The sequence below is a fragment of the Hypomesus transpacificus genome, unplaced genomic scaffold (genome assembly GCF_021917145.1).
Source record: "Hypomesus transpacificus isolate Combined female unplaced genomic scaffold, fHypTra1 scaffold_251, whole genome shotgun sequence".
Lineage (NCBI taxonomy): Eukaryota > Metazoa > Chordata > Actinopteri > Osmeriformes > Osmeridae > Hypomesus > Hypomesus transpacificus.
Genome location: NW_025813779.1, coordinates 41,304 through 54,330, shown reverse-complemented (window position 1 = coordinate 54,330; position 13,027 = coordinate 41,304). Strand labels below are relative to the sequence as shown.

General features: G+C 53.2%; 2 protein-coding genes across 3 annotated transcripts in view; both read right to left on the bottom strand.

Annotated features, from left to right (window-relative positions):
* Positions 1 to 9,323, bottom strand: part of LOC124462804 (AP-4 complex accessory subunit RUSC1-like) — a 16,407-nt gene extending 7,084 nt beyond the window's left edge. The window contains exons 1-6 of one of the 2 annotated variants that reach the window (XM_047014465.1): positions 7,977 to 9,323; positions 3,259 to 3,381; positions 3,074 to 3,150; positions 2,940 to 2,951; positions 2,030 to 2,204; positions 1,591 to 1,696 (exon numbers count right to left, since the gene is read on the bottom strand). In XM_047014465.1, coding sequence (XP_046870421.1) covers positions 1,591 to 1,696; positions 2,030 to 2,204; positions 2,940 to 2,951; positions 3,074 to 3,150; positions 3,259 to 3,381; positions 7,977 to 9,222 — 1,739 coding nt within the window. In that variant the 5' untranslated portion in view covers positions 9,223 to 9,323. The remainder of the gene's footprint in view (positions 1 to 1,590; positions 1,697 to 2,029; positions 2,205 to 2,939; positions 2,952 to 3,073; positions 3,151 to 3,258; positions 3,382 to 7,976) is intronic. The other variant, XM_047014466.1, reaches the window with a different exon arrangement.
* LOC124462815 lies at positions 9,240 to 12,851 on the bottom strand. Its single transcript, XM_047014479.1, has 3 exons — positions 12,789 to 12,851; positions 9,505 to 11,489; positions 9,240 to 9,245 (listed from the first exon to the last, which is right to left on the bottom strand). The coding sequence occupies exons 2-3, from the start codon at positions 11,350 to 11,352 to the stop codon at positions 9,240 to 9,242; spliced, it is 1,854 nt and encodes a 617-aa protein (XP_046870435.1). The 5' UTR covers positions 11,353 to 11,489; positions 12,789 to 12,851.
* Positions 12,852 to 13,027: the final 176 nt, after the last annotated feature.

Here is a 13,027-nt window from a genome sequence, read left to right as displayed (position 1 = left end):
TTTTTGACTGTTTTAAATGTTTTATTGAATGTTCTGAATTGTTTCAAATCTTGTTTTCTTTTGCATTATGTTTTGTTGCTTTTAATGGTTTTATGTGAAACATTTTGAATAGCCTTGTTGAAATGTGTTATACAAATAAAGTTGACTAAGTAAATGTCAGAGCCAACACTTTACTTTAACTTGAGTGAAAAAGTGTAGTCAGCACTTCAACTTTTACCAGAGTCTTTTAAACAAGAGTATCTGTAAATTCTACTTGAGTGAAGGATGTGTGGACTGTACCATCTCTGGGGGTGGATGTGTGGACTGTACCATCTCTGTTTACACACATACTACACAGCACATTTCAAAGTGTTAATTTAACACCAGGTGTGTTATGTATAAGGAGTGGTTTATAATGGTCCCCTCTCATGAAATGCCCCTATTTAAACCCTAATGGTGTTAAATTATCTGTGAGATTGACTGTGTTTATATGAGTTGACATCATCCGCTGTCATAACACTAACATCATCTGCTGTCATAACACTAACATCATCCGCTGTCATAACATTAACATCATCCGCTGTCATAACACTAATTGTAAAAAACATCTACACTTCCATTTAGCCTTTTCTCCATCTGCTGTGTATGAAGTGCCAACATGCAGCTCGATGACTCAAGGATCCATCATAGGCCCCAGGAGGGGGAGGGGAGGAGAGGAGGAGGGGAGGAGAGGAGGAGAGGAGGAGAGGAGGGGAGGGGGAGGGGAGGAGGAGGGGAGGAGAGGAGGAGAGGGGGAGGGGATGAGGAGGGGAGGAGAGGAGGAGAGGAGGAGGAGGGGAGGAGAGGAGGAGGGGAGGGGGAGGGGAGGGGGAGGGGAGGAGGAGGGGAGGAGAGGAGGAGAGGAGGAGAGGGGGAGGGGAGGAGGAGGGGAGGAGAGGAGGAGAGGAGGGAGAGGAGGAGGAGGGGAGGAGAGGAGGAGAGGAGGAGGGGAGGAGAGGAGGAGAGGAGGAGGGGAGGAGGGGAAGAGAGGAGGAGGGGAGGAGAGGAGGAGGGGAGGAGAGGAGGAGGAGGGGAGGAGAGGAGGAGAGGAGGAGGAGGGGAGGAGAGGAGGGGAGGAGAGGAGGAGAGGAGGAGGGGAAGAGAGAAGGAGGGAAGGAGAGGAGGAGGGGAGGAGAAGAGGAGGGGAGGAGAGGAGGAGAGGAGGAGAGGAGGAGAGGAGGAGGAGGGGAGGGGAGAAGGAGGGAAGAAAAAGGAGAGGAGGGGAGAAGGAGGGGAGGAGAAGAGGAGGGGAGGAGAGGAGGGGAGGAGGGGAGGAGGAGGGGAGGAGAGGAGGGGAGGAGGAGGGGAGGAGGGGAGGAGAGGAGGAGGGGAGGAGGAGAGGAGGGGAGGAGGGGAGGAGAGAAGGAGGGAAGGAAAGGAGGAGAGAGGTGTGGAAGAGGGGAGGACAGGAGGAGGATAGGAGGGGAGGAGAGGAGAGGAAGAGAGAGGTAGGGACAGGGGAGGAGAGGAGAGGAGGAGAGAGTAGGAGAGGAAGAGTGGAGGAGTGTAGGAGTGGAGGAGTGAGGAGGAGAGGAACAGGAAAGGGGAGGAGCGTCCAGAGATGTGTCTTACTTGAGCAGGCCGAGCAGGAAGGCGTTGAACCTGTGTTTGCTTTGCCTCAGCTGTGTTAGCTCTCCAACACGAGTCTGAATGCTGTGCAAGGCTGCTGTACCGGGGCCTGGAGGGAGGGGGGGGGGGGGGGGGAGGAGAGGAGGGGTGGAGGAGGGGGAGGAGGAAGAGGAGGGGGAGGAGGAAGAGGAGGAGGAAGAGGAGGAGAGTGACTCAACAGGATAACGAGTACAACGGGAGACTGAAGAAAGAGAAAGAGGAGAGAAATGGAGAACAAAGGCCAGACTGACACAGAGGAGATTATAATGAGAAGAATCAATAACCACACGTCTGGCACAGTGAAAGAAGCCTTTGATATGTTGTTTATGGAGTAATAGAGAGGGTCTGTCTTGTCTGTACTGGAGGGCCATTCTCCTCAGTACTGAGCCTCAGTGTTTCCTACCTGACTTGGTGGAGGCCTGGACCAGTCCCCAGGCTGAATTTGGCCTCCTGCCTGCAATAAGGTCATTCTGGTGGGGCTTGAGGCCATCGGACAGCAGGCTGCGCAGGGCGGGGCAGAGACACTGCAGCGCCAGGCGACCCACAGACGGATTCACACTACTGTCTCCTGACAGCGCCTGCACAGGGGGAGGAGAGGGGGAGAGGGAGGGAGGGAGGGAGGGAGGGAGGGAGGGAGGGAGGGAGGGAGGGAGGGAGGGAGGGAGGGAGGGAGGGAGGGAGGGAGGGAGGGAGGGAGGGAACAGGTGGAGAGCAGGAAAGGAAGAAGGGAGGGGTGAAGAAGGAGGGCATAGAGCCAGAAAGATGGATGAGCACGGAGAGAGTGGAGGAGAGGAGGAGGAGGAGGAGGGAGGAGAGAGTGGAGTAGAGGAGGAGGAGGGAGGAGAGGGTGGAAGAGAGGAGGAGGAGGGAGGAGAGAGTGGAGGAGAGGAGGAGGAGGGAGGAGGAGAGGAGAGGAGGAGGAGGGAGGAGAGAGTGGAGGAGAGGAGAGGAGGGAGGAGAGAGTGGAGGAGAGGAGGAGGAGGGAGGAGAGAGTGGAGGAGAGGAGGAGGAGGGAGGAGAGAGTGGAGGAGAGGAGAGGAGGAGGAGAGGAGGAGGAGGGAGGAGAGAGTGGAGGAGAGGAGAGGAGGAGACAGTGGAGGAGAGGAGGAGGAAGGAGGAGAGAGTGGAGGAGAGGAGAGGAGGAGGACACAGAGGGAGAGAGTGGAGGAGAGGAGGAGGAGGGAGGAGAGGAGAGGAGGAGGACACAGAGGGAGAGAGAGAGATGATGGGGTGGAAGGGAAGCAGTCTGGAGTTAGTGCACAGGGAGGGTTAGGACTAATGACAAGAAGGGACTATGGACATTCTAGTAGTACCTCATAAACAGGCTATGGACATGGGAGAAGAGACAGATAGACAGAGGGGAGAGAGGAGAGGTATATTTCAACAATTCATTGATGACAGGAATATTGGAGGCGGTGTATTCTGCGTGGGTGGATGCAAGACTGACCTTCTGTACCAGGGTCCTGGAGGAGCTGAACTGGGCCAACACAGCCTCCACCGCCACGCTGACTGAACTGACCAGAGCTGCGAGGAGGATCAACCAATCAGCACGCTACGCATCCCAGGAGGGGGAAAGACATGCAGTATGACAGCAGGCAGCGTAAACTGTGTCAGGTGTGAGAAGAAGGTCACCTCTCTTTTCCTGCGGGCACAGAGAGGACAGCCCGAGACCTCTCACAGGACCCCGCACATTTTCTCCCATCCAGGAAGTCAAGCCTTTTGGTTCCGAACCGGCGAACGACACGCTGCGGACCGCTGAGACCGACACAGACAAAAACACAACCTGATGATCCCATACAGAAAAGATGACATTCAGCTCTAAGGAATACCAGAACGTGAATAAGCGTTATTAGTCTCATTAGTGGGAACAGGTAGCCAAGGGGGTAGTCAAGGCAGCACACACAGCAGCAGCAGAGCCACAGTCCAGCCAGTCGTGTCTCCTGGACCATAGCAACACTGTCGTTGGGGAGGAGGGGGGGAATGGAAGCACACATCCATAAGAGGAACGTTGGCCACATGCATTAACCTTGACCTCTCTCACACACACACACACACACACTGGGAGGGTCATAGGGGGTCTCTCTCTCACACACACACACACACACACACACACACACACACACACACACACACACACACACACACACACACTGTGAGGTCCTGGGGGGGGGGGAGAGATCCTACAGTATGAACACAAACCTCAAACAGAAACCAAAACACATGCAAGACAGGTTTCAGTACGATAAGCACATTTAAATCTTAGTTTGGCCTTCATCCTACAACACAGATCAGGTATATAAATGTAGCTGTAACATTTATACACTCAAGACTGGGTTAGTTTCAAGCCTGGACCGTGGCCAGTAGCACACACACTATCAGTGAAGAAGCCATGAACTTATCTAGGTTATGTATGGAAACCATGTTCATTTAAACACACATGCAATATCAACACAACTAGACAGACAACATGGATGTCTACAGACAGACAGACAGACAGACAGACAGGCCACAGAGGCAGACAGACAGACAGACAGGCCACAGAGGCAGACAGACTGAGAAACACGATCAGCCTAAGAGAGTCCCAAGCTTCTCCTGTCCTGTGCAGATCTGAGGGAACCGTGCTGAGTGCAGCAGGGTCCAGGGAGCTTCTGCCACCTGACTCACACCTATCCAGCTCCTTCAGATCTGCACAAACAGGAGAGACGACATGGAAAGGCCCCTATTCAGCCCAGACAGACAGGCAGACAGACAGACAGACAGACAGGCAAGCGAGCAGGATGTTAGACAGACAGAGTGACCGACCGAGGGGGTGTGAGAGAGAGAGAGAGAGACAGAGACAGAGAGAGAGAGAGAGAGAGAGAGAGAGAGAGAGACAAGAGAGAGAGAGAGAGAGAGACAAGAGAGAGTTCTTACTCAGCGCACAGGGCAGCGGTGGAGCCTGGTTGAGTGTCGGGGGGGCAGGGGGCTTCCTGGGGGGGATGGGCGGGTACAGGTAGGGGTAGTAGAGGGGGGCAGCCAGGGCAGGGAGGGTGTGTGAGCGGGGGAAGAGGGGAGAGCCTAGACGGGAGCCCTCCAGACCAGGAGGGGGAGCACCGGAGCGCAGAGGGGGGGACAGAGCGCCGATGGGGGAGAGGCGGGGAGGGGCGCCCCGGTGCAGGGGGCAGTTCCTGGGATGGTAGAGGTAGCATGTGGGCAGGGGTGGGAGGTCTTTACAAGCCCTGGTCATGCTGCGGGTCCTGTCCAGCTGAGAGGAGCTGTGTGTGAGCTGTGAGTGCGAACTGTCCCCGTAAGCAGAGTGAGCGAGTGTGTTTGAGGGTGAGTCTGTGTGTTCAACACCCACAGTGCGTGTGTGTGCATACGTCAACATGGCTTCCATGTTTTTATACGGGGTGGTGCAGCCGCCAGGTGTTTGCACGTCCGTGTGGGCGGGAGGGGGTCTGTCAGAGTCAGCCACGTACAGCGAGTCAAAGTTACTGACGGAGTCACAGCCAAAGTTACTGACGGAGTCACAGCCAAAGCCATGGTCCCTGTCTGCTTTTGTTTGAGAGTCGTTTACGTAGCGATACACCGAGTCTATGTTTCTCTGGAAGTCGCCTCCGTAACTGAGTGAGTCTAAGCCTTCATCGCTCTTGGAGTCAGAGTCAGGGCTGTACCCAGATCTGCCTCCAGACCTGCCTCCAGCCCTGCCTCCAGACCTGCTCCCATGGTGATCCCCTGAGTCTGGGACGCCGTGGGGAGGGGAGGGGGACGGGCTGGGGGGCCTAGCTCGGGGTTCGGCCTCCGCAGGGGGAAGGGGCGTGGCCTCTGGTCTGGGTGGGATGTTGCAGAAGCCTGGCCGGTAGCGGGGGAAGGCGGAGTGCAGGAAGTAGGGGTAGGGCTGGGGGTGGGCGCGGGCGAGGGACAGAGGGGGCGAGGACACTGCTCGCCCAGAAGCCGTGGAGGCAGGGCAGGGGCGGCAGGGAGGGGGGAGGAGGGGCAGGCGAGGGGGGTGAGGGGGGCAGGGGGGCAGGGGAAGCAGGGAGGGGGGAGGCGGAGGGGAAGCAAAGCCAAACGTTTAAGTCAACAGAACGGTGAGAAAGAATGAAAGGAGTAAAAAATAAAACCAACGTAGCAAATAAATGGGAAGGAGAGAGAAAGATGAGAAAATGTTAGTGTCCGACGATAGAAGAATGCAGATTCATGAATGTAAACCGGCAGAACTCTTGAGAAAACATGCAGTAATGCAATATCAACACGACCACAGGTCTGAATGTCTGGTCCAACACACACACACAGATACCCACAGTGCATAACAGTCAATGGAGGCGAGTTATGAGCCGTAGTCAAAGTTCTGAGTTTAAGAGGTCTAGATAACTGAAGTACACTTCCTATAGCAACAACATGATATACATTCTGTGATTCCCTGGTGTCCCTGGCAGCTTGTAGTTTCAGTCTCTAAAACACCTCCAGCCTCCTCCCTTCTACACCTTGTTAAACCAGCTCCTGTCATGAGCAGGGTTTCTCCGGTGATACAATGCAGCAGGTATCACCTCTGAATCACCTCTCTCTCGTTCCCTCTCTCTCTCCCCCATCCCTCCCCCCCTCCTTCCTCTCCCTCTCCAGGGCTTCAGTACAGTGTTATGCTGAGTCAGTCTTCAGAGTTCTGTTACTGCAGTCGCACTGTTCTGCTCTTCACTTCACTCCACATTTGTTACTGTTAACACCACACTTTTGGTGTAACGTGACTGGTTTAAAGCTTCAAGTTAAATTATCACCATACCTTGTCTCGTCTTGTCTTGTGTGGAGCTTATTGTCTTTCAAACACAGCCCAACTATAGCACTTCCTGTTTTTCTGGCACTAACTCTCTGTCATTGGTCACATAGGGAGTCCCGCCCCCTTTTTTTCTTAAAGGTGTACACTACCTTCGGCTTCCTGACAGAGACGGTGGTGAAGTGGTGAAGGTTGCCCGGTAATAAGAGCGCATGCTTTAGTTTCTCATGGAACAAACACTCTCCTGGGAGAACATCAACAGCTTGGAGTGTTGCACACACACTTGAATATACACACTTAACCTCTTTGAACGTGTCTCAAAGACCATAGGAAAACTAGGTTCAACCACATCAAGATATGTTCATTGCATTAGCCCTAGACTTATTGACACAGATTTGTTAGAAGACTACTAGGTGTACCTTACTGTTGTGTCAAAGTCACACACAAACCACAAGGCTTCTGTACACAGGTTGAAAACGAGTTACGGAAATATGATATGAGTTTGATGTGCCTCTGGAAGACACGCCCAGCAGAGAGACCAGAGATGGAGAGGAGAGGAGAAACATTCAAGGGTTAGGTCAAGGGCAGAAGAGAGGAAGGAGGAGATGGAGGAAAGCAGCATAAATGACTCACCAAAATGAGAAGATACACTGACAGGGGGGGGGGGGCAGAACGGGGTCAGATCGTCAAAGTAAGACCAAAAGACATGAGAGAGGAGAGGACGGAAATGAAACCCACAGGTAGGTGTGAGAGAGAGAGGCGTGCGGACGGGAAGATGGAGAGAACTGGAGGGCACGCAGGGATGGAGAGATGGAGCAGGAGAGCTAAATGAACGCTCCCTTACCCCCCACCCTGGTCTGCACAGTGGATGAATAATTGAATAAGGCAGCGATGACATCACACCCAGATCACCATGTCCACAGGAAACAGCTGGTAGCGATTCCCGTATCTATTCTCCTCACATCACCTCCTCTCTCTCTCTCTCTCTCTATAATCATCATCTATCTTCCCATCTCAATTTTTTCATACGTAACTTTTTTTGGCCTGCACTGAAAAAGAATGAGTTCAAAAGTGAACCCCATCTCTCAATGTCTTCGTCTATCTCCATCTGTTGCTTTCTTTCTATATGTATTTTTTGACAGAAAGTGGTCGTGCACCATTTCCTGTCAGTAGGTGCCCATTATCTCTCAAAAAGAGAACTAATTTGCTTCACAGACAGCTTTCTATGGAGTGACATTAGGAAATGTAACGTTTCAAAATTTCCACCTGCTCAAATCCTGTTATTTGCTCAAAATCGTCATCATCGTAATCTTATGGCACTACCTTCACTATTAGAGGCGTACTACTGAACACCATCATCACCACCACCATCATCATCATCATCATCATCATCATCATCATCATCACCATCATCATCATCATCATCATCATCATCACCACAATCACCACCATCATCATCACCATCATCATCACCACCATCATCATCATCATCACCACCATCATCATCATCATCACCACCATCATCACCATCATCATCATCATCATCATCACCACCATCATCATCACCACCACCACCATCATCATCATCATCATCACTCACCTGTGGTTCTGGACTCCAGTGTTCTTCCTCCATCCGCTCTTCCTCTCACCTCCATCTCTTCATCTCCTTCTCTTTCCTCCTCCTCCCTCATCTGTCCATCCCCTTCTCTCTCTAGCCCCCTCATCCACAGGTCCCCCTCGCTGGCTGAGCACCCAATCTTCTGTGATGGACGCACTTCGGGTTGTCCAATGTCATCATCCTCTTTTTGGAACATTTCTCTGAGGGCAGCCAATGAGGTGAGAGGGGGCGGGTTCATGAAGACGGCCTGAGCCTGGGAGGTGTACTCCCATTGGACATCGTCCCCGTCCGTCTTCTCCCTCCTCCATTTGAGGTTGTAGAGTATGTCAGGGTCAGGGGTGATGATGTTGGGGTCGGGGTCTGGGTCGGTTATGATCTGAGTGGGGGGGAAGCTGGTCTTGCTACGGTTACGCAGCTCCTTGAAGGTTGTCACATTTGACCCTGACCCTGACCCCCTACCTGAGGTAGACCCTGATGAGGATGTGGTCTTCGGGGAGGTTGTGGTCTTCGGAGAGGTTGTGGTCTTCGGGGAGGTTGTGGTCTTCGGGGATGTTGTGGTCTTCGGGGAGGTTGTCTTCGTCGGTGGACTCACCAGCTCATGTTTTCTCGGGGGGAGTGGTGGCGTTTCCCCGTCGGGTGAAAACGCCATCAGCCAATCAAATCGGTCAGGTCTGAAGGAGTTGGCAGTGAGGGTGCAGACTTTGATAGGAGGCAGGGTGGGGGGGACTGGGGGTAAAGGTCGTGGAGGAGGAGGGGGAGGGGGATCCGAGAACACAGGGGAGTAACTGAAAGTCCCAAAGGTCATGTTTGTAGCTTTCTTATCAGCAGCATTACTGAGGCCAGTGCAATAGGACGGTTCAGGGGCCCCGAACCCACTTCTTCTGTTCCTTCTCTTCGCCATCTCGGTAAAGGAGGTGGTCCGAAGTGGACTCCTGCTCTCCTCCTTCTTGGCTTCTTCTTCTTCTGCTTCTCCGAGGGCGTACATCCCTCTATGACTTTCCACATCTAACTTTCCTCCATCTCTCCATTCATCCAAAGTCATCCCACCTATATCATATTCCTCCTCCCCCTTTCTGTCCTCCCTTCTAGGGGTCCCTCGTTCCTGTGGCTCTCCAGGTCTGCTCAGGTGAAGCTTAAGGCCCTCTTCCTGCTCCTCCAGTCCCCCAACACAGACCCCCAGCTCTGGACTCAGCTTCTGAAGCTCTGCTTGGGTCAGTCCAGCCAGCATCAGAAGCTTCCTGATCTCTACATCTAAGGCATGGAAGGAGGGAGGAGGAGGCAGGGCTGGTGGGGGAGGGACGGCAGGGGGGGAGGAGGTGGAGATGGAGATGACTGGGTGAGGGGGGAGAGGAGGGGGACGTGAGGTTGGAGGGGGCAGGCAGAAGGGGGTCTTTTCCTGTTCTGCTTGGAGAGCAGCCAGCCTCTGCGCCTCCTTGCGGGCGAGGTGTCGCCTCCTAGGGGGGGGGATGGGGGGGACGAGGGAGGGAATGGAGGGAGGAGGAGGGCCAGCATAGAGGGAGAAGTAAGGGATGGGCTGAGAGACCGGGAGAGGAGGAATGGATGGGGGAGACGGGGGCAGGGGCTTCTCACACCTGAAGGTGGAGAAAGAGGGGGAGGGGGAGGTCGGGGAGAAGGTGGAGAGGATGGGGCTGGGTGAGGAGCAGATGGAGGAGGGCTCTCGGCTGATGTTAATGTAGGTGTGGAGGCCGGAGCTCACGCTGGCGTGGCGGGCCGGTGGTTTGGGAGGTCTAGGGGGAGGCTCCGCGGGAGACGGAGTCTGAGAGTCTGAAGCCAGGGTCTCCTCAGTGTCTGAAGCCAGGGTCTCTTCAGTGTCTGAAGGGGCTGTGAGGTCCACCCCAGCATCGGAGAACTCCTGGGAATCTCCCAACGATCGTCTTTTGTACAGCTTCCAGGGAATGTCAACGTTCCCCATCTCGTCTAAAACATCGGAGAAATCCGGCTCCTCCAGGTCGGCCAGATCCAGACCCTTCTCGTGGAGCCTGGTAATGTGGGCCAGCTTAACCTGTCTGTTGACCTTCTCTAGACGATCCAGGTGATCCAGTCGATCCCTCAGCAGGTCTCCCGAGGGATCCCCATCCAGGTCCCAGCGGGCCACCTGGATCACCTGACTGAAGCGTTCCATCTTTCCGAACTCTCCCATCGATTCCAGGAAGTCCATTAAGCCCAGTTTAGTGACCCCTGAACCCAGATGCCCTGCCTGGCCTTTGATTCCCAGGTAGTCGGACGAAGGGGAGGCAGGGGCGGAGGGGTACCCCTCGTCGGGGGAGCAGAGGGGAGGGGGGGAACGCGACGCAGAGCAGAGAGAGGTGGGGTCTGAGACCTGAAGAGGCAGGGTGGAGGGCGAACTAGAAGAAGGGTAGCATTCAGGATCCCGAGCCAACGCATGATCCTGGGGTGAGAGGGCGATAGAGAGATCAGAGTGCGTCTGGGAACAGGAGAGAGACATGGAGAGATCTGAGCAGTCCAGCTCCAGATCGGAGCAGGAGCTGATGGAGGTGGAGGAGGAAGAGGTGGAGGAGGAGAGAGAGAAGTCCAACAGGGAGGGAGGACAGTCACAGCACGAGGGGACAAGCGTGTCATCATCATCTTCATCGTCATCATCAACTCCCTCCTCTTCATCGTCGTCTTCGTCCACATCAACCTCGATATCAACGTCCACGCTGCCTTCCTCCTCCTCCTCCTCTTCCTCAGTCTTGTTGTCCACGTTCGAGCTCTCCTTTACTTTCTGTACCTCCAGTTCCAGAGCAGCAGGGGGGGAGGAGGCATCTGGTGGCTGGGGCTGGGCGGGGCTGGCCTGGGGCTGGGCTTGGGCCTTGACCCCTGAACCCTCCTGCCTCAGGGGTGGGGGTGGAGGAGGAGGCTGGAGCTTGAGTTGATGTCTGATAGAGATTGTGTTGTTGTTGTTGTGGTTGTGGTTGAACATGCTGTTGTTGTCCTGTGGGGAGCGGCCATCACAGCACAGACAAGGCAGGCTGGGCTCGTTACAGTTAGGATCCAGGACAGGAAGAGGAGGAGGAGGGGGAGGAGCTACGTTAGACACCGCTGCCGCACGGACGCTCTTGGGTTTGGGCTTGGTGGCAGGGCCCGAGGTGTGCTTCAGTAGGCCCAGTCTAGACTGAACCGCAGGCACACGTGCCTGGGCCCCCACCTTCACCCTGGAAGACTCTGGGGGCACCTTGGTAGGTCGACGTGGCGAGGAAGTGGAGAGGGTGTTCATGTTTTTATCTTCCCTCCGGAAACCCGGGCCATGGGGCTTCGGTTCCACGCTGGTGTTGGTTCTTCTGCTTGTGTCGAATCGTCGAGGCCTCATTGGCTGCGCGGCGCGGGAGGAGTGCATTGCGGAAACTTTACTTTTGCAACCGTCAGTTATTTCTGTTGCTATAGAAACCTGGACTGGGTTTTCTATCTAAAGACTGGAAGGATCCAAACCGAGACAGGCCATGGCAGTCACATCCTGGCACGAGTCCAACGGTCCTGAAACATCAAACGAGAAACAGGAGTCAGCGGAGACTGGACGCTACTTCACCATGTTCCTTAATCGGCACAAGACACCTCGTTCTTGTTCTGCTCAAATTTTAAATATTATTAAATCTTTGAAGTTGAACCCATCCCTTGGACCCTTCATCAAACTGGGCTTTCTTAGAGCGACGTAATTTAAGTGCTGGGAGCGGCTGGATCTAAATCTTTGTTTTCTTTTTTTTCTTCCTCCTCTCCCTCTCTCCTTTCCAAACTCCCTAAACGCACGAGCCAACATAAACACACATACACACACACCCTCCCTCTGCCAAATGTCAGCTGAGATCTCCACAAAAAAAATAGTTTCAACTAATTAACAATTACCAACATCCCTCAGCATCTTAGCCTTGAGATTCCGCTCAATTGAGCCATGAAGGCACAGCCTTCAGAAGAGATTTAATGTGAAGTGTCTTTCTCTATGTATATTCATGATTCCGTCTCCCCCACTATCATTTTCACATCTCTCTCTCTCTCTATAGTGTTTTTCTTTCTGTTATACACACAAATACGGACACACATTCTCACTGCTTTGGTATACTGTCGTAGATAAATACATTGATAACGGGAAACTTTAAGATGACATTCAATATAGTGTTTAGACATTCTAGGACGCATAAACATACGAGTATATTCTAGAACAACTAGAGCAGAAAATAACCAAGCGGCAGCGCAGTGACTAACAGCGAGTCTGTCTTTTTAAGGCACATCCACCGTAGGCTATACTGCTCATATTCCTCGGTGCCCTTCACATCAAACGGCCGTAAATATACTGTAAATCACGACCAAAAAGCGCTTATTTCGGGCCTAAATCAAGTCTGTAGTTATGCACGAGAAATCTTGAAAAAAGCAATAACTGTACAGCCAATATACCGCAAAAAAGAAACACTTTCCTATCAGGCGTATCTTCAGTATTTACCACCGGATTTATCGATCCAATAGAGCTGATGGAGACAGGGAGCGGGGAGGGGGGGCTGGATATAGGTAGTAGCCTATACCCCAAGCCGCAGCGCCCAAACATATCCACCACCCCCGCTTTTATCCAGTGTGGCCTATTGAAATAAGGCCTATAAAAATATAAAATCTAATAAATTCTTGAATGTAATGAATAATTGTTCCTTGGGCAACAGCCAAATCAAAGACATCCTAATGATGATGATCTCAGGGTCAGTGGATCTTGTGAAATGTAGTCGAATTAAATGTACAAGGTAATGTAGGCTATTAAAGAAAAAAAGACCAAAGTAAAAAGAACGTACTCACCGTCAGTGTAGTTTAAAAGATGGAGATGTAAGAATCCGTCTCGGATGCGAGCGCCGCGACCCCTCCAACCGAGAAATGATTCCAAGATATAGCGAGAGCATCTCCTCTCGCGACCACCTCCTCTTCCTCGTCATCGCCCCCGCCCCTTCGACAGACCAGTAACCACACCTCTGTCCTACCTCACCAGTACATCCTCCCCATGTTCCCAGCCCGCTCCCCTTTTCCTCATTCGAAGAAAA

Excerpts from the sequence above, each read along its gene's own strand:
- LOC124462815 (XM_047014479.1), bottom strand. The coding sequence starts at position 11,352 with ATGCACTCCTCCCGCGCCGCGCAGCCAATGAGGCCTCGACGATTCGAC.